Source organism: Neopsephotus bourkii, unplaced genomic scaffold (genome assembly GCF_033783945.1).
Source record: "Neopsephotus bourkii isolate Nb327-2 ecotype Australia unplaced genomic scaffold, CSIRO-AGI_Nbou_v1 NB_1447, whole genome shotgun sequence".
Taxonomy (NCBI): Eukaryota; Metazoa; Chordata; class Aves; order Psittaciformes; family Psittacidae; genus Neopsephotus; species Neopsephotus bourkii.
The window spans coordinates 435,171-460,484 of NW_026901924.1; the positions used below are offsets into that span (position 1 = coordinate 435,171).

At 43.5% G+C, this 25,314-nt stretch overlaps 1 protein-coding gene across 5 annotated transcripts; it reads right to left on the reverse strand.

Moving 5' to 3' along the window:
- Positions 1-2,242: 2,242 nt before the first annotated feature.
- Positions 2,243-25,068, reverse strand: PTGR1 (prostaglandin reductase 1). Of its 5 annotated transcripts, XM_061368814.1 has the most exons (11): positions 18,627-19,219; positions 18,281-18,572; positions 12,445-12,551; positions 10,491-10,536; positions 9,807-9,866; positions 8,428-8,595; positions 7,479-7,596; positions 7,059-7,214; positions 5,780-5,885; positions 4,509-4,627; positions 2,243-2,882 (listed from the first exon to the last, which is right to left on the reverse strand). In XM_061368814.1, exons 2-11 carry the CDS (start codon positions 18,448-18,450, stop codon positions 2,772-2,774), a joined length of 1,161 nt encoding a protein of 386 aa, XP_061224798.1. In that variant the 5' UTR covers positions 18,451-18,572; positions 18,627-19,219; the 3' UTR covers positions 2,243-2,771. The 5 variants fall into 5 exon arrangements, with proteins under 5 accessions (XP_061224798.1, XP_061224801.1, XP_061224799.1 ...); XM_061368817.1 differs by lacking the exons at positions 18,281-18,572; positions 18,627-19,219 and adding an exon at positions 24,984-25,068; XM_061368815.1 differs by lacking the exons at positions 18,281-18,572; positions 18,627-19,219 and adding an exon at positions 24,838-24,855.
- Positions 25,069-25,314: the final 246 nt, after the last annotated feature.

A 25,314-nucleotide genomic window follows, 5' to 3' on the forward strand; every position in this document is an offset into this window, starting at 1 on the left:
GTCCTCTAAGCAAGCATTAGTTGATCTGCATCTTCAGTAAGTGACCTCTTCTTGTTGACAGACAAGAGTGTCTAATCCTGACACTAGAGACATTAAGGCCACTTAGGACACCTCTTCACAGGTCAATAATGAGACCTAAAAATTAACCAAGGAATCCTCCACAGTGTTTGAAGATGGGCCACCATGACTCTCAGTCCTTGTCTGTATTCCATAACAAATTCTTGTTCCCGCTTTTTCAACACATCTAAGATATTTATTGTTCCTAATGCCTGTGTTTCCTTTACTCAGCATCACCTGTGTGCTAGACACCAATTTAGCACAGCTAGGGCCAGCATACTGATCTCATCTTCCATGACTGCCAGGTTGAACACCAGAGCAAGGTCAACTCTAAGCTTGGTTACCAATTGCCAAATTACTCGAGGAAATAAGGGACCTATCATAGAATCATAGATAACTTACGGTTGGAAAGGACCTTAAGATCACATAGTTCCAACCCCCCTGCCATGGGCTGGAACACCTCACACTAAACCATCTCACCCAAGGCTCTGTCCAGCCTGGCCTTGAACACTGCCACGGATGGAGCATTCACAACTTCCCTGGGCAACCCATTCCAGTGCCTCACCACCCTAACAGGAAAGAACTTCCTTATATCCAATCTAAACTTCCCCCATTACCCCTTGTCCTGTCACTACAGTCCTTAGTGAAGAGTCCCTCACCAGCACCCCTGTAGGCCCCCTTCAGATACTGGAAGGCTGCTATGAGGTCTTGTCCTGGGTTTAGCAGTAGCAGTCATTTTTCTCTTTCTTGGTAGCTGGTGCAGTGCTGTTTTGACTTTCGGGCTGGGAACAGAGCTGAAAAACAATGATGTTTTGGTTTGGCCAAGGACTTTGTGAGCCTCATGCTCTGCCAGGGAGGAGGGAAGCCGGGAGGAAGCAGAGACAGGACACCTGACCCAAACTGACCAAAGAGGTATTCCATACCACAGCACGTCATGCCCAGGGGGGAACTGGGAGTTACCCAGAAGGGCTAGGTGGACTGCAGGGTTGGAGGAGGTATCGGTCAATGCTTGGTTGGGCTGGGGGGGCAAGTTATCGGTCGGCTGGTGCTGAGGTGTTGTATTCTCTTCCCTTGTTATTTCCTTTATCATTACTATTATTGGTGGTAGCAGTAGTGATTTGTGTTATACCTTAGTTACTGAACTGTTCTTATCTCAACCCGTGGGAGCTGCATTCTTTCTGATTCTCCTTTCCGTCCCTCCAGGAGTAGGGGGAGGGCAAGAAGGGGGTGGGGGGAGAGTGGGTGAACAAGCTGTCTGGATGGGTTAAACCACAACAGGTCTCCACGCAGCCTTCTCTTCTCCAGGCTGAACAGCCCCAACTTTATCAGCCTGTCTTCATACAGGAAGTGCTCCAGTCCCCTGATCATCCTCATGGCCCTCCTCTGGACTTGTTCCAACAGTTCCATGTACTTTTTATGTTGAGGACACCAGAACTGTACACAATACTCCAAGTGAGGTCTCACGAGAGCAGAATAAAGGGGCAGGATCACCTCCTTTGACCTGCTAGTCACACTCCTTTTGATGCAGCCCAGGATATGGTTGGCTTTCTGAGCTGCAAGCACACACTGAAGCCGGCTCATGTTCAGTTTCTCACCAACCAGCACCCCCAAGTCCTTCTCTGCAGGGCTGCTCTGAATCTCTTCTCTGCCCACCCTGTAGCTGTGTCTGGGATTGCTCCGACCCAGATGTAGGACCTTGCACTTCTCATGGTTAAACTTCATGAGGTTGGCATCAGCCCACCTCACAAGCGTGTCAAGGTCCCTCTGGATGGCATTCCTTCCCTCCAGCGTATCAACCGAACCACACAGCTTGGTGTCATCAGCAAACTTGCTCAGGGCACACTCAATCCCACTGTCCATGTCACCAACAAAGATGTTGAACAAGACTGGTCCCAACACTGATCCCTGAGGGATACCACTCGTTACTGGTCTCCAGCTGGACATTGAGCCATTGACCACAACTCTTTGCATGCGGCCATCCAGCCAGTTCTTTATCCAGAGAGTGGTCCACCTATCAAATTGATGTGTCTTCACCAGTTATCCATCAATAAGTGACCAGATCACCTGTTCTGTGAGATCTACTGGCATAAATAAGTGCTTGTAATATCTTAGCCACTCTGTGTTAACTGCAAGGAAGAGAACAGGAGGACATTCCACAAACAGAACTGTAACACAACCAAAGTGTTCATTAACAGATTTATTTTTTTAGTTTCCATAATCTCAAAAGAACCAGGATACCTACATTTCCTGATGAAAGTTAAAAAAGCCACCCAGAGAGGAAGCTGAGAACCCCCAGGTGTTATTAACCTGTTAACCTCCATGATATTGATTTTAAAAAATCCCTCTTGCTGAGTTCTGGGCTAACTCAATGGTTAAACATAGTCATGATACATGCCATCAGCTGGCAAAGCTTTTGGCCTGTAGAAAGAAAAAGCAATTCCGACTCATAGAAAAGGTTCAAGTTTCTAGTAAATCTGTTAAAGCTCTGATGAAGTTCAGCTGTTTTAAGGCAATATTTTTGTGTAGCTTTGGGAAGCAGCTCTTAAGTTCTTCAAGAGCAAATCAACTGACATATACTTACACTTATTAGTCCAATTAACAGAAGTTATCATCGCCAAATGTCCAGCAAAAAGACTGAAACATACATTTCGATCAATGAGTTAAAAGCACTTAACAGAATCATTCTCCTCTGCCAGTCCCCAGGAATGTGACCTTCAGACTTTTACAACAGCTTTTCCAAGATTTTCTCCTTTCAACATTCCAATGAAAGCTGCTGGCATGTTCTCAAATCCTTCAGTGACTTGTTCGTGGCACTTCACTTTTCCCTGTCAAAAGTAAGAAAGCGAATTGCTGAGTTTTCATTCACCAGCTGCCTAGTTTTTACCATCTCCAGGAGACTAAAGTGCAACCAAATTTCCTCCAGCTTGTATGTTTTATCTGAAACATACATTAGGCTATTGTGAAAACCTGCTTTTCCTGCAAGACCTCCTGCTTGGAGTTATAACAGGGAGCAAAAGTCACTACTATAAAAAACACACCAGGACAGATACAGTGCTACTTGGTCCCCAAACAGTGTACACCTAGGGGATTATTTTCCCAAAGCAAGGCCTGTCTCTACCCTTAGGCAAGCATGGAATTGCAAATCCAAGTGATCAAAAGCCAAGCCATCCAAAATACTCAGGTAGAGCTTTTTAGGTTTTAGTGTTAAAACTCACAAGCTTTTCACAGCCGTGAACCAAGTGTTAAACTCAGCCTCCATTTAGAGAAGTAAAATTTAGCAAATTCCCTATGAAGTCCCTTTAAAGACAAGCTCCCAATTACATAAAAAACATCCATTCTTGCCAGTAATTTAGTGCACCACTACAATGGTAATCCCTGCTCATATTACAAATGAAAGAGGACTTCTGAATGAGAAATACAATCACAGAATGGTTTCGGTTGGAAGGAACCTTAAAGATCTAGTCCAACCCCCTTGCCCATGGCAGGGCAGGGACACCATCCACTTGACCAGGTTGCTCAAAGCCCCATTCAACCTGGCCTTGAACACTGCCATGGATCCACAACTTCTCTGGACAACATATTCCAGTGCCTCACCACCCTCACAGTAAAGAATTTCTTCCTAATATCTAATCTAAATCTATCCTCTTTCAGTTTAAAGCCATTCCCTTTGTCTCATCACTACATGCCCTTGTAAAAGCCCCTATCGAGGTTTCCTCTAGGCCCCCTTTAGGTACTGAAAGGCTGCTCTAAGGTCTGTCCAAAGCCTTTTCTTCCCCAGGGTGGACAAGCCCAACTCTCTCAGCCTATCTCCATAGGCCCTCTGATCATCTTCATGGCCTCCTCTGGACTCGCACTCCAGCAGGTCCATGTCCCTCTTGTATTGAGTGCCTCTGAACTGAATGCAGTGCTGCAGGTGGTGTCTCACCACAGCAGAGGGGCAGGATCACCTCCCTCAACCTGCTGGTCACGCTACTTTTCATGCAGTCCAGAACACGGTTGGCTTAATGGGCTGCAAGTGCACACTGTCGGCTCATGTTGAGCTTCTTAGCAACCAACAGCACAATTCCCTCTCTCTAGGGGTGCTCTCAATCCATTCTCTACCCAGCCTGTATTTGTTCGTGGAATGGGATAGAGGAATTACTCTAAAAAGGCAACTCTTCATTGCCAGAGAAGTGTTTTGAATTACTCTGGCAGAATCCTTTTTCAAAGCTTAGGTGTATTCTGGAATATATCTAAGTCTACAAGCTAATATTACAGGTCTCAACAAAGCAGAAGGGATCAGGTATGTTCACTATGGTTCGACTCTCCCCAGAATGTTCAAATATCAAGTCAGGTGGAAGAAAAATATCATGCTGGGGCCTCAGCTCATCAGCTACGACAAGAAACCCCTTGCAAAGAGGGAAGCTATGGTGTGAGTACACCTAACAAAAACCTACACCGTTCTTCCTTACCTCCACGACCCACTTTAGCAGTGCCTTCAGACCTTCCTCCCAGCGGTTATTCCAGCTGGTCACAAGAAACCCTTCCATTTGAAGTTCTTTGAAGATCATTGGCATCTGCACATAAGGCCCTCCAAGAGAAAGGAATGAGCAAACCACCTCCAGTAAGTTTCATTTAAAATAAGAACCAATGCTTAAATTGAGCTCTTAGTACATGCAGAACACTGAATCACATCATTCCAGGCACAGCCAACTGCTATTTTTTCCAAACAGAATTTCCAGGACAAAAGATCAAGAATCCATGGACAGACAGCTTCCAGAAAACAGGCCTGATCTGTAAAGCTGTGGGGATAAACACCAAATAGTCCTGAAAAGTTTCATTCTGCAGTGGCCTCAGCTTCACCTGAGGGGCTTCAGGTAGATCCTGGAAATACTGTTTTGGCAGCTTGTTTGATAGTTTGCCACGCTCTCATGTTCCTCCTAAGTATCAAAAAAGTTAAACACATTAAAAAAACCAGTTCCCTCAGTCATAAAATGTGTGGCAGTGCCCCCACTCTCAAAAGCCTGTACCATTTTTAAAGTGGTATGGCCAACTAAAGCCAGTCAGTTGTCAAAGAGAATTCAGACCACGTATTTTCTGGAAGGCAAACTTGGAAAACCTAATGCTATTGAAAGTGAATATTCATCTCAGCCTCATTTCCCAGCAGTTTTACCAGTAGCTGAAATCCTACAAAACAAAAAAAATCCTCCCCCAAAATCCAAAACTAACACACCCTGCCCAAAAAAAAAAACCCACCCCAACAAACAAACAAACAAATAAATAAATAAATAAACCCCAACAAACCAAACCAATAACCAACAACAAATCCCAACCCTAAGCTGCCTCATTTAAAAACCTGAGGGATATCCATTCTGTTGTCTAAACGTGTGTACTGTGTAAATGGCATCATGCCACCACACCTGCCTTCTACTGATCTGTACCTGCTTAGAGCCCTGGGGAATTCTGTTTTAAACAGTTTAGTCGCTCCTTCATTTTTAATCAGCTGATGTTCTCCATCTGATACAAGTGTGCACAAAGGAGTATGAGTGTATGTACACACAGTGTGTTAACACTCCCACCATCCAAGAGCAGTGGTTAGTTAGCTACCCAAATGTACACACACACATACACTCAAATAGTATGCAGAAACAACCAATAAAACCTTAAGAGACTCCCACTACAACTTTCCCTCTACCATCACCAAACAGGAAATAAATTTAAACATGAGAAAGCAGGCCCACACCTTTCTGAGGCACAGTGTCATTGTACTGAGAGATGGCTCCGCAGACTGCAATCCTTCCATATTTCTTCATCTGGTTGATAGCAACACTGGCAAATTCTCCACCCACCTACAGGATCCAAAGTGTGTACAGCATTATAGATAATCCAATGTTAGGCACTGACTGCCAAAACTTGCCAATCTTGCACTGTTGCACCAACAGGTTCAGTCAAGTGGTGAAGATGAAGTTCCACTACTTCAAAAGCTCAGTAGCTGCAGAAACTCTTACAGTTAGTCAGCACCTATAGATCCAATCTAAATCTTCTAAAAATTAGTTATGAACACAGGGAATTTGGTTCAGCTCTGAATTTGCTTCACAAAATCAGTAGGATCCTTCCTTCTAAGGGGCACATCTAGGGTTATTAGGAAGGACTTCCTCTGCTTTTCCTCCACACCAGTCTGCATGTTTATCTCTTTACATCATGGTGATGTAAAGTTTTTACTTAATGATTCTCTTGTGCTGTGCTCAGAAGCTTTTAATGGAGAAAAACTGTGAGAACATTTACTGCTGGGGACAGCTCTGCACAAAAGTTGGAAATGAGAGGGAAGAAAGCAGACACGACCATAAAACTGATTTAAGACCGTAGCAGCACAAGACATGAAATTTGGAAGGGTATGTAAGGCAAAGCAACCAGGATCTCCTCCCACATGGGCAAGCACTTTGTCCTGACACCATGCATTCACAACTGCCAGAGGGTGCTTTGCAATCCACACAGAATGACAAAGGCCTCATCTCAGCAGACAGACTGCTGAGAGACAGACAAGGAACAATGATGCCTGCCCTTTTAAATCAGGTAGCTAGCCAGGCAGTTTTAGGCCAGTATCTCAGCTAATACCCCTGCGCCAGGTATTATATTACCAGTTATAATGCATGTTAGCTATGCTAAGAAATCAGAAAAACCAGTGCTTGTTCTCTGGCTTGAAGGCAAACTGACATGGTTTGACTGCATCCTTACTGTGAAACTCTCTTAGCTTCCCAAACAAGATGGTCAATATTCAAACAGATAACTCAAACAATCCACAGTCCACGTTAACTCTAGCTGTACTCGGGAGAGGTCAGAAACCCTCTATCAGTCACCCCGTAAGAGCAGTAAGCTTTTACAGAGACCATTTCTCAATAAGATGGAATTCAGTATCATGTTTCTGTTACAGTCTTCAATTAGATGTATAGAACATTGAATTCCTGCTATAGTTTAAGGAAAATGACAGTCTGCTCAGGGCAAGGCCCTCTCTCTGAACTCACGTTGTCAAAGAAACAGTCATAGCCATCGGGAGAGGCTTTACGCAGTGCTTCATCCAGAGATGTAACAGTCTTGTAATTAAAGGCTTCATCAAAGCCTATTTTTTTCAGATAGGCAACCTTGTCATCTGAGCCAGCGCAGCCAACAACTTTGCAACCCTGCAAGGAAAGGAGAGAAGCATTTCTAAACATCTGCTCACAAGACAGGCTGACACAGAGTACTGGGCAGAAGGCTCACCTTAAAGGTAAGCCTGTCATCACCATACGAGTTCCTAAGCTCTAGAAAACATTCAGCTAGCTTTGGTACATATTCAGGAGCTTGTCCCATCTCAATACCTTACTTCAGGGATGTCTTCAGGGATGCTTTCCTCCTGATCATCCATTCTTACCCTGTCTACCAGGTGAGCTTTCCAAGCAACTCACCCCAATCTTAGCAAGCTGACCCACCACAGAGCCCACAGCACCAGCTGCAGCATTAACCAGCACTGTCTCCCCTGGCTTCATCTTGCAGACCTCCAGCAGACCAAAGTATGCAGTAAGGCTGTGAAGGAAAAGAAAGAATGTTCAGTAAGAAATAAAAGATGCCAGACAGAACAGATGTGACTTGACCACAGTGGACCAAAATATCATCACAAACAGAACAAGATTTTGTTTTCCTCATTCTTTATGAATGCAAAAATTAACCCAACCTTCTTAATTTGTCTTTTTTATAGCCATCCCAGTAAAAAAAAAACAACCCACAAACCCAGATACACTACGGGGAAACAGGATGCTGTGTCAGAACTCTACCTTAGATGAAAACAGCTTTCCTTACTAGCCAAAAGGAGAAACATAAAGAGACTCAATTACCCACTGTAAGAAAAAGTAAATCCAAGCTAGACACAGGACAGTAACCTGCTGGTATCTACCAGACTGAGGCAAAGATTAAATGATACTCATTATACATCACACCAAGAAATGGTGGCAAAACTTGGCTGAACTGATGGGCACATTGCTCCTGATGACTGCTGTGCAAAGCTATCATTCCTCAGTCAGTAGTAATCAGTAGGAGCTACTAAAGTTTAGATCAAGCTTTACTAAAAAGCACACTACAGATTGAAACAGATTCTTTCCAGCCTCTCCTGGATCCTCTTCCTACTTTATTGCAACTCCTCAAAGAAAGGCACCATAATCTGCAAGGCAAATCTCCTCCAACCTAGGGGATAGGCCGAATTTCAGGCCCTCTCAGGGAAAGGGCATCCTGAAGCACAAATTTTTTACCAGAGTGAGTGGACAACATGCTGGTAAAACAAGACAAGGGACATACAGGCAGGCAGAAACACTCTGCCCAGCAAAATCCAGGGGATAGTTGCCTTTGCATGTCAAAACTTACCCTGGCATGCCAATCGTCCCAAGAGCTAGAGATCTGGGGAGCGATTCTGGCCAACCAGAAGGAAGGGCTTGTAGGTCTTTCCCATCAGAGATGAAATGGGTTCTCCAGCCACTTTTAGCCACAACAAAGACCCCCACTGTGAAAGCAGGATTCTTGCTTTCTACAATCCTGTTTCAAAGAAAAAAAAGAAAAAAATGAAAAAAGAATACCCTGTAAAGGACAAATCATGACTGGCTCTTCCCTCCTTTATTCCTATTGACCTGCCATGCAGCAGAAAAGAAATATTTCCTATCACGACATTTAGCTAGTACCCCTCACCACCAGGCAGATACCAGGCAAGATGATTTTAGCCTCAGCCCTGCCCATAATGAGTTGAATGTTCCCACATGGATGTGACTTTTTTTTTTAAACTAACACCAGTCCAATATGAATTCAGGCTAGGCTACTGTGAGTTAGAAGACAGAAAAGAGGATGCTAGGATTAAACAATGGAAAAGCAAGACGTTACAGATAGGCTGTAATAAGCAGTTCCCTTCTCAGACAATCTGCACCTCATTTAAATGTTGAAGATCCTGAAGATGGAACCTCTCGGGTAACAAAACCAGACAGAAAGCAGTATCTACTAAGAGGGAGAAATTCATACTTGTGGTGTCTCTATGCCAAAAAAAAAAGTCAACTTTCTTAGCCCAACAAGAAAACTATATTGTGAAAGGGTAGGTAAGAAGCTTTGAAATAATGGGAACAGTTGGCCTTTTGTTCAGCAGACTTGGTTAATTTATCCCAGCCTTCAGTGGTCCTGCAGAGAAACACAAGAGTCAATGGCCACAGATTTTACTTAGCAGCAACTTTTAGGCAGCACAGCAGGAAAAGACTGACAAAGGGAACATCTGTGTAGCTGAATTACCACAGACCTGGGAAAGGATGGATTTAACCTCTAAATAAAAAATAAATAAAAATGTGATTAGATAACCATTTGGCTACAGCTGTGTCTTAGGCAACACTAAACTTTCGAAGCTGGAGTAGATAGCATGCATGGTTTTGGGCATGCAATTTTACTAGTACATCAGATTTTAAAATGTGAAGTTGACACAGCAAGTACAGTGGTCAGTCCTTAACACCCCTGCTTGAAAAAAAATCCTTTGAAAACTTTATCACCAGAAATAACATATAGATTGTATCAGAGATCTAAATGATCTCCAAGAAGGCAAAAGAGGTTCTCAGAGGAAAAACACATTCCAACCAATTACAGACAAGAATACAGTTGCAGAAATAGGTAGACTCAAGTCAAGAATAGGTAATGCAGACTGAAGATGTCTCAGACGTCAGTATATTCCTTCGAAATCTGCCATGTGTATGGATAACAAAAACTGAAGATCTTACCTGGCAACCTGTGTGCCTATCATTATGTCCCCTTCCTTCATGACCCTTCGACTGTAAGGTCTGTAACACAGGCAGAGATGACTTATGTAAACAACTTTTAATGATGTTCCACATACAGTAGTAGCACTGTCTGACTCAGAAAGAGATCATAAGCAGTAAGCTGATGATCGCAAAGACTTTGCCATTATAAAGACATAACTGGATGTTCTCCATAGCCAGCTACTTAGCATTCCATCTTGACCAAACACTGGGCTAGAGCATTGGCTTCTCCAAACTACCCAATCTCCCTGTGCTTGAACTACCACCTAGTAATGTGGGCATATCAGTCATTTTCTACTTAGAACATGTATCCTGAAGTACAAGGTTGCTAAGGTAAATGAAGCACCTACTGAAAAACAGCTGCAGTCTCATCTGGCCTTTTTGCATTCCGGTAGAAGAGACAAGACAAGGAACAATAGCAGAGTCCAAGAAAAGCTGCAGCACTGTTATCCTAATGTCTGGCTAAATCTGGCACAGCTCTATATTGGGAGTCTTGTAATTTACACCCATTTTATAAAAAAACCCACAGATGACATCTGGGGCTCTGACAACAGGGGCTACTCCTGGTACATTTTCTTTTGACGTTTAAGTGGGAGATCAAATGAGGTAACCTTAGACAGCAATTTAAAAATAAGAAAGATATACCTCATGTAAGGATCAACACTGAGAAACACTGATTCAAGCAGCAACTCTGTAATAAAAGACAAAGCAAATTCCTGGGCATCAGCAGTACAATAAAGCATGGTTTCCACAAGTCAGCCTTCCAACAATGTGTCAGAAATTCATGACACCCCAGAACCCACATATCCTGTCAAGAAAAAAAACTCCCAGAAACAACCACTACATTCATTAGCTTTCTCTGGATTATCACTGTGTTGTTACAAAAACCACTTTATGTAATATCTCTTCAGGAGGCTATCTTCTTTTCAACCCTGTTTTTCTTTATCTGCCTTCTTACTCTATAGATGGCTCAAGAGGCTAGACCCTCTAAGCAAGGCACCAGCTTTCTTTCGACCCATATACAAAATGCCTTCCCACGATTCAACCAGCAGAGGGTAGTAAGAAACCCTGACACAGGTCGAACATAAACACTGCTTTGCCGCCTTAACGGAAAGCCTTTGCTAGATTGGCTAATGCACACTACTGTCTCTAGTTTTTGGAAATTATACTGTTAAATTTTACATGCTCATTCACACAGCAGTTTTAGCTCTTCCTCTCCACCCAGTAACACCTTCCATTGCCTGTGCTGAAGTGGTCTAGCTAGTACAAGCTAGAAATATAGTCAGATATAAATATTTCCCCATTACTCAGTGTGAGATTGAAGAACAGTCAAGGCCATTAGCATAACATGAAAGGCCATCTCCCTTAAAAGTGTTACTCTAGTATCAAGTTATGCTCTTCTTCCTGTAGGGATTAAAATGGGAAGGAAGATACTATTCCATGTTCTTAAATACCCGCAGGCATGAAATTTAGAAGTACTCATGCTATGAAAAGACTTGAAAGCATATGTAAAATGAAATCATCTTTCAAACCTTTAAGCTGTAAACGTAACTAATTCTTTGGTGCACCTTATGAACTGGAGTAAATTTTGTAAAGGACAAATGGTGGGTAAGGTTCAAAACAGCATCGTATGTGTCCATGTGAAGCCTAATCACTTGTGTCCATGTGAGCACAAAATCTAGGTTTATTCTTTAATCAAAAGCTCTTGCATAAAATGTTATGATATTCCCTACTCTTTTCAAAAGAGAGAAACACAGGATAAAACCTGTGCATTTTTTTCCTCTTTATTCACTTTCTCTTGCTGCCACAACAGGTCAAATGTAACAGATAAACACTGGCAATAAAACAGGTGTTGAATGCAGACAGAAGTCTTGCCTTTTAGCTTCTTAAAATTAAAGATCAGCCCGAACTGACTCCAGCCCCAAGGCCTTCTAGCCACAGATTCATTATCACCGCAGTCACTCTGCTGTGCCCTAGCACTATCCTCAATTCCTTCCCTATCAACATACAAAACTCCAACGAAAGCCTACATCTGGAGGCTATCTTCTTCAACCTTCTCCAAAGGATTTTGCAGAATAGATTAAAATCTTTCACCAGTAAAAGCATGTTTAGGTTTTACTAGAGTTAGCTCTTCATATGCTCTGTGTCACAGTTCACTTCTAAATTAAACAAAGACTGTTTCCTTGTGGCTGTTGGTTTTGAGGGCATATTGCTTCAGCAATTATCACTTCAGTAATTTTCTCCAGTAAGTCTTATTTGCAAACAGATTAAGATGCTTTTGCCATCGGGCACCACATGTGATTAGGCACTGTGAGACTGTGAAGAACACACTGCAGCCACAGCATGATGGAGTTGGAAGAGCTCAGGCACTGACTTTTAAGATGTTATCACAAGGCAGTGTGTTTTAAAACTCACCAAACACAGCAGCATACATGTTCTTTAGCAATTGCCCTTCTCTGTTGAGGTACAGGGCTTGCCAAAAACCACGACAACCCATTTTTGAAAATCTAAGAAAAACAAACAGTTGTGCAGATGCAAAGCCATTCCTCAGCAATCAGACAGCCTCCAGAATAAGTAAAACCAGACAGCATCCACTTACCTCCATCCTTTAGGTTTGGCAGTTCTATCTTTTTTAGGTCGAAGTCGCTGGTTTTGGGGAAGCCCTCAAAATGCTTCTTCAGAACCCACACCTTGGCAGTAACCATCCTGTGCAACAAACACCACAGCCAAAGAGTGCTTGTCAGAAATGCCCAAAGGTGCTAGTCTGCTCACAAGGGTCGTTTAGACTTCATGAATCCAAGCAGTATCTTGATAACTGAGACAAAGGGGCACAAAATCACAAAATGGGATATAGAAACCTTTATAAGTAGTTTTAAGTAATGTTAAGTTCGATGGCTTTGTAACAGTAGCAATGGAAAATTACTGAGGTGCATGATACATAGAGGAAAAATAAATAGAGTACAGCTTGAGAACATACTGAGAATTCTCACAAGATAAATCATTATAGTTGTCCTAGTTTTAAGAAAAACAGTCTAGAAGAACAGGACACAGGGATAAGGAGTATCTGGGAACTGCAGGTGTCCAGGATGGGCTACAGTTAAACTAACTGATAAGTAGGAGGATAGGAGGATTATTATGTCTCTGGTGCTAACGAACCAATTAAACTGGTATGAGCATCTACTGCGCGTGCTTCAAAGGCTGCCAGAAGTGATGAAGATTGTTGGAAGAAGTAAACGACCCTCAGAGACCACCACCACAATTCTGTACGCATGCGGGGAACTCTCTGGAAAATGATGTAATCCATATGTAGCCTCATGAATATGTATGTATGCCCAGGGACTATATAAGGATGGCTTGTATAGCAATACGGGGACACACGTTAGGAGGATTTATCCCCCGTGTCTCCCGGCGCCGCAATAAAGAATACCTGCTTGTCAGCTTGAAAACTTTGTTGGCAAGTTTGTTCCTGGAGTTTTCTCCGAATCAATTTGGCGACCCAGGTGGGACCCTCTCTGCTCGGCTGCAGGACCCGCTGAGGAGAGGGCTCCCTAGGGCCCTCGGGAATTTTTCCTGGAGGGACCCCTCGACTCATTCGGATCGCTGCGGGAGCAGACAAGGACCATCTCATAAAAGGTATTCTTTTTTTTGTATAGTCTGTAAGGTGCAGGGGGCACCTCGGTTTGGTAAATTGGTTTGGTAAATTGGTTTGGTAAATTGGCTTGGTAAATTGGCTTGGTAAGCGTACGCATGGTTTGGAAGCCTTCCGTAAATCGAGATAAGAAATCTCGTAGGTAAAGGCGTATACCCGGCTGCTAGCGTCCGTTTGGTATACACCCACAAGAAGCAGGGGGCTTCTTGTGGTTTGGGTCCTGCAAGACACAGGGGGTGTCTTGCAGAAAAGGTTTTGGATTTTACTGGTATACACACAAAGGAAGCAGGGGGCTTCTTGTGGTTTGGGTCCTGCAAGACACAGGGGGTGTCTTGCAGAAAAAGGTTTTGGATTTTACTGGTATTTGATTTATTTTGTGGCTTGTTATATTAAGGATTTTGGTCTTGTGATTTTGGTATCAGTGACAGACTGTTATAACTAAGCAGGGGGCATCTTGTGATTTAGGTCCTACAAGACGCAGGGGGGTGTCTTGTGGAAATGGTTTTGGGTCCAGTGTGCTATCAACAGCCCATAAGGGATTTGATTCAGTGATGCTGTCAGCGTGGGTCCCTGAATAGGTTAGTAGAATCACCCTTCGATACAGTGGGCTGTTCAGTATGGTTCCCACAGTGGGATGCAGACAGGTTGGTCGGACAGAAGGGACTCATCCTTCTTGGGACACTGACAGGCTGGTCAACTATAAAGGGTTCAAGGAAACCCCCTATTAATGTTACAATATGGTCTGAGCTATAAGGGTTAGGAAGTATTGCTTTTGATTCTACTGGTATTCGCCTGTTTTGTGGCTTGTTACAGTAATGATTTTGGTCTTGTGATTCTGGTACTGGTGACAGGATGTTATAACTGTGTTATTAACTGTTGTTTGTTTGGTTGAATTTAAGTCTCTGTCTTTGTCTCAAGTGTTGTAACTGTGTGGAGTATGTCTGGGGATCCCGTCTGTGTGTGTGTGAATGTGAGATTGATAATGGAAAATCAGCAGAGTGAAGAGATCTTGAAAAAGAATCCTTTTGGGTGCATTTTGGCACACTGGAAAGAACTTGGAGGGTCTCCTGGGGGCTTGGTAAATAAGAAAATATTGGTAAAATATTGTAACCAATGGTGGCCTTTGTATACTTTGGAAGATCAGGAAAAATGGCCTAAAACTGGAACTCTGAACTATAATACAGTGTTACAATTAATGTTGTTTTAAGGGGGCAAGGAAAATGGGATGAAGTAATGTATGCAGATATGTTTTTCACTTTAAGAAATCACACGGAGTGACAGACTGAATGCAAAATTAATATAGCTCCGCCAGATTCCTTAATTTTGGCTTTGGAAAAGGACAGGGAAAAACTGAAAGTTACGCTGGAGATGCTCAGCCTCTGATATTGGGGAAAGATGTTTAAAGTTAAAAAACAGTAATCAGGAACATAAGGTGGAAAATCACGTACTACAGGTATCTCCGAGAGGAGCACCCTCTGCCTCTGTCCTATCTGATATTGATAAGGAGGAAGAGATTTCTGTCACTGGCAACAAGCGGCACATTCACATTCAGAGTTAAGAAGGGGTTAAACCAGAAGTGCCGTTGCAGAGGCAGGCATCTGCAGGCCCTGCAGAGCAGGGGGAGCTGCTGTGAGAAAAAGAAAAAAAAAAAAAAAGGAAAACCAAGGGGGAAAGGAGGGGAGCTCGAGCAGCTCCAGTGTTTGAGCGTGGGAGGAGGGATGTCTGCAGGAGGTGGGGGAGTGGGCTCTTCTCTTCTGTGGGACCGGACCGGTGTGCGTGCTATGGGGGGTTTTGGATGCTGGAAGTGAGACTGCCTGGGGAGGGCAGTGCCATGGAGTGGCTCCGGTGACTGAACTGGAACTAAACTGACGGGGACCTGGGGAATCTACCCTAGCAGATCCACTGGTTACATTAAGACTATGAACTAGGGGAAATAAAGTGGAATTTTAGTGGATACAGGAGTAACTTATTTGGTGTTAAATAAGAGAGAAAAGAATTCGTTACAGATGTGGGAGCTACTGGCCACCAAGGAAAAGAGGAAAAAAAAAAAAAGGCATTCTTTTTGGAACCTTTAAAGTACAAATTGGGAAAACAAATCGGAATGCATAAATTTTTATGCATGCCAAATTCTCTAAAATCTTTGTTAGGGCGAGAAGCAACATTTAAAGAAGGCAAAATGGAATTCAGAGTTAAAAACAATTAATTGCAGTTTTGAGTTTAATTCAACAGAAAAGCAAAAAGGAGGACCTCCCTGAAATAGAAGAAATCCTTAATCAGGTATATGTGGGAGTATGGGCATCTGAAGTTCCAGGTAAGGCGAAAAATGCTTTGCCTGTTAAAGTGGAAATAAAAAGGGGGGCCTACCCAATTAGAATAAAACAGTATCCCTTAAAATTAGAAGATCAAAGGGAATAAAAAAAAAATTTGATAAATTTTAAAATATAGATTATTAATTGAATGTGAATCGGAATATAATACTCCTATCTGGACAGTAAAGAAATATGATGAGAAAAGTTGCAGATTGGTTCACGATCTCAGGGCAATCAACAAAATTGCAGAGGATATTCGTCCAGTAGGAGTTAATTCGTATGACTGACTAAACTGAATAATAATCAGAAATGGTTTGCCATCCTGGATTTAAAGGACACTTTCTTTTGCTTACCATTGGCCAAAGAAAGCCACAATTATTTGCTTTTGAATGGGAAAATCCTGATACAGGAAGGGAAACTCAATTAACTTGGACAGTATTGCCTAAAGGGTTAAAAAAAAACAGTCCGGCAATTTTTGGAAGTCAGCTAGCATGAGAACTAGAATTATGGAAGCCACCTACTCAAACGGGACTCTGTTACAATATGTGGATGACCTGTTAATTGCTACAGAAACAAAGGAAGAATGTATCAAGTGGACAGTGGAATTGTTAAATTTTCTGGGACTGAATGGTTATCGGGTATCCAGACAAAAGACCCAACTAACCCAAACCCAAGTTTCCTACCTAGGATATGAAATAACAGGAGGACAGAGAGAACTTGGAACTGCTAGAAAAGAAGCCATTTGCCAGACTCCAAGACCATCGACCATCAAGGAGCTCCGGACATCCCTGGGAATGACTGGATGGTGCAGACTTTGGATCCATGATTATGGTGTTCTGGTAAGACCACTATATGAACTGTTGAAAGGAAACTCTCCCTCTTTAGAATGGACTGATACAGCAGAGGGGGTTTTTAGAAATTTAAAAACAGAGCTAATGAGAACTGCAGCTCTGTGACTCCTGGATGTGACTAAATCCTTTTGGCTATATTCCTGTGAAGAGCAAGGAATAGCTTTGGGGGTCCTTGCTCAAAAACTAGGACCCTACAGAAGGGCAGTGGCCTATTTTTCAAAACAGCTGGGTGAAGCGAGCAAAGGATGGCCCAGATGCCTAAAAGCTATGGCAGCAGTTATCACAAATATTAAAGAGGCTTGCAAATTTACTTTGGGACAAAAGATTACTGTACTAGTGTCCCATGTGGTATCAGTAGTCCTGGAGCAGAAAGGAGCCCACTGGTTATCTCCTTCACGTTTTTTTAAATACCAGGCCACCACTGTAGAACAGGATGATACAGAAATTGTGGTCACTAACGTTGTGAATCCAGCATCCTTTTGCAGGAACAATTGACAGAACCACTAACACACAACTGCTTGACCACCATATTCAAGCATCTGAATCATAACATGCCATCACACAAGATGGCCTCTGCTTCCATCTCGTGGCAGTTTTACTGGATCAAGAGAAAATCAGAAAAGCCCCCTCATCGCCTAAGCAACCCAGAGTTTCCTGTGACCTGCCCAACCTCCCTGCCTGCTGGCAGCAAACCCTGATGTGAGAAGTCAGCCCCAGCAAGATGTACAGCTCCCACTCCAACGAAATTGAAGAGGAAAAACCTAGTTTAAGGAGAGAAAAAAATAAATCCTGTAAGGAAGAAAAATAAAACACTTAAACTTACTCTTTTTCCCCACTCAAATGGGATGAGTACTGAATCTAAACTTTTACAAGCTTGAATCAAAGTGCAAGTGAGAAATGCAAAGGTAAGGTTTTTTTTCCATGATGCCCCATGCACTGAAATGCTTCTCCAGTTGCCAAGCTTAGGGCTTGGAATTGGGAGAAACAGTCACCAGCATTTTCCATACACGATGGAAACAAACTAATGACTTCCATTTGTTTTACCCTCACAATCCCTCTTTCCTTCCTAGAAGCAAGCACATCAACAAGGGCAAAGAAAGAGAAGTTTATACCTAGAGCAGACAGGTGGAAAACTGTGTCTTCTGCTGACAAGGCCAGTCAGCGACCAACAGTAAATTGGCAGCTGGACTCTTGCAGTCACACACACCTCCAAAAAGAAAGAACATCTGCTTTTATCGACAGAGCAGGCACTGCCCTCAGTCCATTTCCCCACAAGCAAGTGTAAACCTGGCACAGGACACACCCAGCAGGATTCATCTTTCTCCTACTAAGATCTGAGATCATCCTTACAGACTGCTCAAATTCAGTGTCCAGACCGTTGCTGGAATGCTCTGCAATATGCCAAGCTAAATACACAAAACCCACAGTCCTAGAAATCACAAAATACTGCAGTCTGTAGACTAAGGCTATTGTCTGCAGCAGAAGCTTCTTCAAATCACATTTTATCAGTCAAGCCCTAAAATTCTTAAAGAGTTCTGCCACCAAGGAAAAAATATTTTATTAAAAATGAATATAAAATGAATCATTCAATCCATCATTTAGCACAGCAAAATGATCCATACGTACACCACTTGTGTATGCTCTGACATCTTCACTGTTCTCAGGGCACGCAACAAAGGATCAGAGTTCGTGCGGGTATGCCTTTTGGATGCTGGGATCTCTGTGCATTGCAGAGCCTCCTTAAGCAACAGTAGCAAGCTTTGGCATTTTGCCTCAATTGTGTTGCAATCGGGCATGTGGCAGGAGAGAAAACTTTGCTCAGGGATGGTCTTCAGATCCCATTTTTTTTGTGAAACTATTCAAGTAGAATGTGAAGCGTGAGAAGTGTAAAGAGACCCACACTTACCATCATGTTTAACTATAAAAAAAAAAAAAAAAAAAACAAACAAAAACAAACAAACAAAAAAAAAACAACCCCAACAACTGAAGACAAAAGTACTAATTAGGAACAGAGACCTAATAAAAATAACAAAAACTCTTTAAAGACTCACAGGAAAGGACCAGGGAGAACAGGGCAAGCTCTCCGTTTTCTGTGATGAGCCAGTGTTACTCAGGCACAATTTTTTAACTATATACCTACAACAGTTTGCCAGCGAGAAACAAACAGCAGAGGTGAAGGGTTTCCTGCATTGAGGAAACTACCCATATCGGGAGATGCAGGTCTTTCAGAAAGTGAAAGAAATGTCATCAAGCTTATTATCTAAGCATCTGTCATTGATTATGTGAGCAAGCAAAATCAGCATTCCTCATGTCCCACATACAATTACAAGAATCAGTGTCACCGAAAACTTATCTGCAGCAATTGGCATCTGACCTGCAAACATTGAAAAACCCAATGCAGGTGGCACTCCCCCAGCACTTCCCACTTCCCTCCACGGTTCATTTACTTTGTTGTCAACGGTACTTATCTGTACTTACCAGTAACAAAAGATGCTGCAACACTGAAGCAACAACAAAGTAAATTTAGCAATGGGGCTTACAGGAGCAAAAGGAGTTCAGAGTAACACAAAACCAATCCCTCTCTCTAGCTTATACCCACAAGCACTTCGAGGGATTTGACCTAGCATTGTGTCCTGCTTTCAGACACAGACGTCCAAAGTGCTCAAGACAGGAACAACAAAGGTATGGGGAGATGGAACAAGGGATGCTGGCTAGGCTGGCAGCCATGGGCCGATGTGCCATTCGTACCCCTATGAAAAATTTATCCTTTTTGTGAAACACAGATTTTCCAGCAGAGCAGCGATCCCTCCTACAAACAATATGGAAATATTAACTTCACTGAACATTTTTTATTACATTTAGGCCTAACTTTGGGAACAGGACAAATTTTCTGCTGACCTCACACTGCTTCAAGACTAGGGATATTTTATTCAGGCTGTAAAACAAAAAGCCCCAAACAGAACACAGCCACATGCTTGATGAATGGAGTCACAAACTAATTTCCAGGTTAAAAAACAAAGATTATTTAGCATGTTTAGACATAAAATCATTAGAACTGGTAAGAACTATGTTGCTTAAGCATAGTAAGGAATTCTGAAGCATAAACAGCAGTAATGCAAAATTGTTACATATATGGAAAACACTGTCTTACAGTGTTTGAAATGTGTGAAAGTGGATAGCTGGCAGGCTGAGGGTGTGATGGCTTTGTGGAATTACTGCCTAGCACCCGCCTCTGCACAGACATGAAATAAAACATTACTCTGTGTGTTACTTGGCTCTCTGCACATTGCATGAAGAACCCTGATTCTGGGACAAAAATAAATGCCTAGAAGTCTTAGAAAAAATTACCTGCTCCTCCCCTCTGGCTTAGCTATTACAATACTTTCCCAGAAATTATGTTTTTTTCCTGTGGTAAAAATACATGGTAATGGCAAACCACTCCCGACACTACTTTTGGCAGATACTACATACTGTGAAGATCTGAGCAAGCATGACGCTGCACTATGAAACAATAAAGCTGCAACCTCTCTTCTTTATGCAATGCTATCAAGCCCTGGAAGGAGGTCAAAGATTGGAGGTTAGTAGTCATTGCTACTGTCCTGCACTATGTTACAAGACTGTAATTCCAACAGAGGTTCAACAATCCTGTAGAGCAATCTCACATGAGGAGGGGAAAAGTAAAGTGAAGTCCTGCACAGAAACGGGTCAGCTGGCTTTCAGCTCTCAGAAATTGCACATAAAAGGAGAATCTTAAGAACCAAGTCTGGTAAGAAAGAATAAGCAAGAACCCCACAGGCTGGAAGGAAGAGAAGATACTGCAGGTGACCCGGGCTGACAAATCAAGCCAAAGCTTCTTGAGGGCCTTGTCACCGCAGGGCACTCTTACACTTCTTTCAAGCACTCGTCTACCTCCCCCGTGCTTAAATGTTGATGCAGTCCAAGCACATGCTGCAGCATCATTGAATGCAAAATTTCATCCAAGCTGTTCATACATGCTGCAGTACAGGTTTGCTTCTTACATTTGCACTCCTGTTTCTGCACTACAGACAGAAACGTTGTTTGCTTGATTTTACAGCTGCCAAAAAAAAAACCCACCTTTTTTAAAAAAAGAAAAAGTCCCTTTAGCCTTAAATTTCTAGAAAGCTCCATTTAAATTAAACCCTAAACTTCTGACTACAACGACCAAGCAATTTTATTTGAGGAGAAACAGATATCTCAGGATGGTTATCTAATGCTGTAAAGTTACTGCAAGAGCTCCAGGATTTACTAAGCCTGTCATTGACTGCTCCTTCCCTTATTTCTCATTACTTACCTCTACAAAGGTTAAGCATTCCTGTCTCTTGCAGCATAGTGTAATAGGACAGCCCTGTGTGCTCAGAAGGGAAGTTACAAACTTCCAAACACCAGCAATCCCTGAGGCCCCCTTCTGAATTTCTGTAATATTACAAGAGCAGATTCATTCTTGAATGAGCTCCTGCTCATAGCACAAGCAACCAGCTTGTCCCTCAAGAGGGAAACTTGCTGCCCCAGCCCACCTAGCATGCCCAAGACATGCCACCACTCTAATACACCTGTAGTACGAAGAAAACTGAGACAGGTCAACTAAAAGATTAAGGCAAAAAGCGGGGGGAGGGGGGGTAAGGAGGGAAGTCAGTGGTCTAAGGTACTGCAGAAGCACAGAGCAGCAATCAGCAGCTGTTGTATCACCGCTTTAGGCAGCAAACAGCATCTGTAAAGGAGCCTGAGGACCAACCGATTCCCACAGGGCACACCAGCCCACATATTTTACCATTCTAATCCATGGTAAGTGAAAACGGGTGCATCCAGGTACATCCATGCCTTCCTGGGGCTCTCAGTGCCACCAAGACTGGAGGCAGCCTGGGCTTCAGTGACCATGCCCAGTGGAGTTCACAGTCCTGAGGGATACAGGTCCTGGAAACAGTAAGCTCAGGACCCTGAACTCTGGGAAAGCAAACTTCCTGCTGTTCAAGGAGCTAGCAAACAGGACCTCCAGGCAACTCCCCTCAGGGACAAGGGAGAGAACAGACTCAGCAGCTCTTTAAGGCATTTTCCATACAGTGCAAGAAATCTCAGTCCCCTGATGTAAGAAATCAGGAAAAGAATGCAAGAGACCAGCATGGATGAGTCAGGTGAAGTCCCGGTGACTGGAAAAAGGGAAACACTGCACCCATTTTTAAAAAGGGTAGAAAGGAGGACCCTAGGAACTACCAACCTGTTGGCCTCACCTCTCTGCCTGTGAAGGCAATGGAACAGATTCTCCTAGAAACTATGCTAAGGCACATGAAGGTGATTTGAGACAGCCAGCATGGCTTCACCAAAGGCAAGTCCTGCCTGACCAACTTAGTGGCCTCCTATGATTGACTGACTACATCAGTGATCGAGGAAAAAGCTACAGATGTCAACTATTTGGACTCCTGTAAGGCCTTTGACATGGTGCACCGCATCATTCTTCTCTAAATTGAAGAGATAAAGGTTTCATGAGTGAGCTGTTCAGCAGATGAGGAACTGGCTGGATGGTTTCATCCAGAGTAGTGCTCAGCAGCTCAATGTCCACATGGAGATCAGTGACACGCAGTGCACCCTCAGCAAATTTGCAATCAACCCCATTCTTCAAACAAATCCATTCTTCAATCCCCCCTTTTCTTGTCCTATTGCAAATTCTTTTGCAACTGAGTTATTTTGTTCTTAAAGTTTCCTGAAGTATTCCCTGTTTCTGCTTGATGCTTGATTTTGTTTCTCTTCCATTCTTCATAGTTCGTCATGGATTGTTTTCAACACCAGAAAAAAAAACACTGTACCATGCCACAAATGATTAAGATTTACTTTCTTGAGAAAAAGACAGGCTGCTGGGCCTGCCCTTCCTTCCTGGATGGCTATCTTAGAACAGGGGAGGCCACCCCTCACATCAAGGTCTGGCATGGCATGTGTCCCCACCACTCAACGCCTGCGGGGTTGCAGCCAGCAGCGGAGTCAAAGGTTCTTCTTGGTGGCAAATGTAGAGGCCAACCCAGTCTTACCCTTGACTATGGTAGAAGGCATTTGGCCAACTTCAGTCCTTGCACCTCGTTGTCAATACAGAGTTACACCTGCCTCAATTCAGTAACAGGCTGCTACTGTGGCAAAACACACACACATTCACATTGTCAGTAAAACTACTACAGGGTGCAGCAGCATATTGAAGATGCTGGTGGCAGTGAGGGACCAGTCAAAGAAAATTTCCCACCAGTGGGGTTCTTGCACCCTCTTAAGTTGTTCCATTACCGGCTTGTCGTGGTTTAACCCCAACCAGACAACTTGTTCACCCACTCCCCCCCTCTTCTTGCCCTCCCCTTACTCCTGGAGCAATGGAGGGGAGAATCAGAAAGAATGCAACTCCCACGGGTTGAGATAAGAACAGTTTAGTAACTAAGGTATAACACAAATCACTACTGCTGCCACCAATAATAGTAATGATAAAGGAAATAACAAGGAAAGAGAATACAACACCCCATCACCAGGCGACCAATAACTCGCCCCCCCCCGCCCGACTGATACCTCCTCCAACCCTGCAGTCCACCTAGCCCTTCCGGGTAACTCCCAGTTACCTCCAGGGCATGACGTGCTGTGGTATGGAATACCTCTTTGGTCAGTTTGGGTCAGGTGTCCTGTCTCTGCTTCCTCCCGGCTTCCCCTCCTCCCTGGCAGAGCATGAAGCTCACAAAGTCCTTGGCCAAACCAAAACATCATTTTTATCAGCTCTGTTCCCAGCCCGGAAGTCAAAACAGAGCACTGCACCAGCTACCAAGAAAGAGAAAAAATGACTGCTGCTGCTAAACCCAGGACACTGCTTTATAACACTACCATCATATTAGAATCTTTCTAGCTTCTGCGTTAGCATTTTCTAGCAGCTGCTGTAAATTTGCATCCTCTAACATCTCTTTTGCAAGTGACAAATCCATAGGATACAAGGTGTAGTTTCTTATTAGCAACTGGCTAGTAAATACAGGTGGTTTATACACAAAATCACAGCCTCAAATATGAAGAATGGGGTTGATTGAAGAATAGGGTTGTAAATAAGTAACTTCAAGGACTTTAGCATTGTTAGCAACTACAGTGATAAGGAAATGGCTAAGATAAGCATTGCGCAAGAACTGTCCAGAAGCAGCCTGGTGGTTATTGACATGACAACGATCCTAAAAACAAGAGACAAAGAGAAAGATATAAAGAAATAACCATCAGCGGTCACAAAGCCTACTACCACTTTAGTGTGGATGCAGGAGAAATTCTAGAACTAAGATGTAAGGTATAAGTAACTCAATGCATATGCTATGTAATCTAATGAACATGTATGTTTAAGGACAATATAATCACAGCATGGTTGATGCTCGGACGAGCCATGCTAGGAGGAGCTATCCCCTGTGTCTTCCGGGGCCGCAATAAAGAATACCTACTTGTCAACTTACACTTTGTTGGTGAGTTCCTGGAGATTTCTCCAAATCAGATCACAGGAAGATGGTTGGATAGGCATAGATTTGGAAATGCAGGGTGGTGAGGCTGAAGTACAGAACTACACATTCTTAATTTTAATGTAACTTAAATTACGTTACACACGTAGGCTTAAATTCTAGGTTTAAACTAACAATAACATGTATGACTTTAACAGAGTAAAATACAGCTAGTTGCTTTAACTTGCTGACACGCAGGGAATAAGTAACATCCAGCTGATGGTACATCATGATGCTGATAGTAACTAAGGAGGCAGTAAATACGAACGAAGCTGCTGACCTTCAAGGTAACAGATACTGGAACACAACAGAAGCAAGGACATACCAGTGCTAACCCAGCACTGGGAACTTGCGAGCACGTGCAAGCTTTGAAGTCAGTCAGTGAACAGAGTCATGACTGTCGGCGACCATCAGAGATCCCCACTCAGCAAGAAAACGCGTGTGTAATTAGAATGCAAATATTATAATTAGCTCATTGAAATACAATAAAGATGTAAATACTTTACTGGAAAAAAATCCTAGAGTTTCTTTTACCGTCTTTTCCCGTAACACAAGGCCACTTCTCGCGGTAGTGCCAAGCTCCTCCTTCTACATAACCCCACACTAACGCCGAAGCGCCTAGCTCACCCATCCCTCCTCCCTTAGGGGCCGCAGTTCTTTTGTCTCACGGGAACAAACCTTGCCATTTTATTCTCCCCCGGGGCCGCGGTGGACCACGGAACCAAAACTCGCCGTTTATCCCCGCATTCCCGCCCCGGCCACCGCCCGTTTCCGCCTATCAGGAGGGGTCCTTCCCCATCAACCTCCTCTCGCCGCCGACTTACCTGCGACTGCGCGTCGCCGCTTCAGGCCCCAAGCCTGCGTTAAGACTGCCCTCGCTCCGCCTCTGAGAAGGAAAGACGAGTGGATTTAGTCCCGCGTTTCTCTCGCGGGGAAGGGAGGAGCTAGGCCGCCTATGGCAGGCAGCGTACAGGCAGCCGCGATGAGGCACCTCCCACTAACGGTCGCCACTCTTGGCGCCAAAGTTCAACCGTTACTAGCTGCTGGGAGCACCGTGCTGGTGGTGAGGTACTGGGGCTTGGGGAGTGCCGCCCGTCCGCGGCCGGTGCGAGGGGCTCGCCTGGCTCCGGCGTCAGAGCTGCCAGGGAGGGCTTA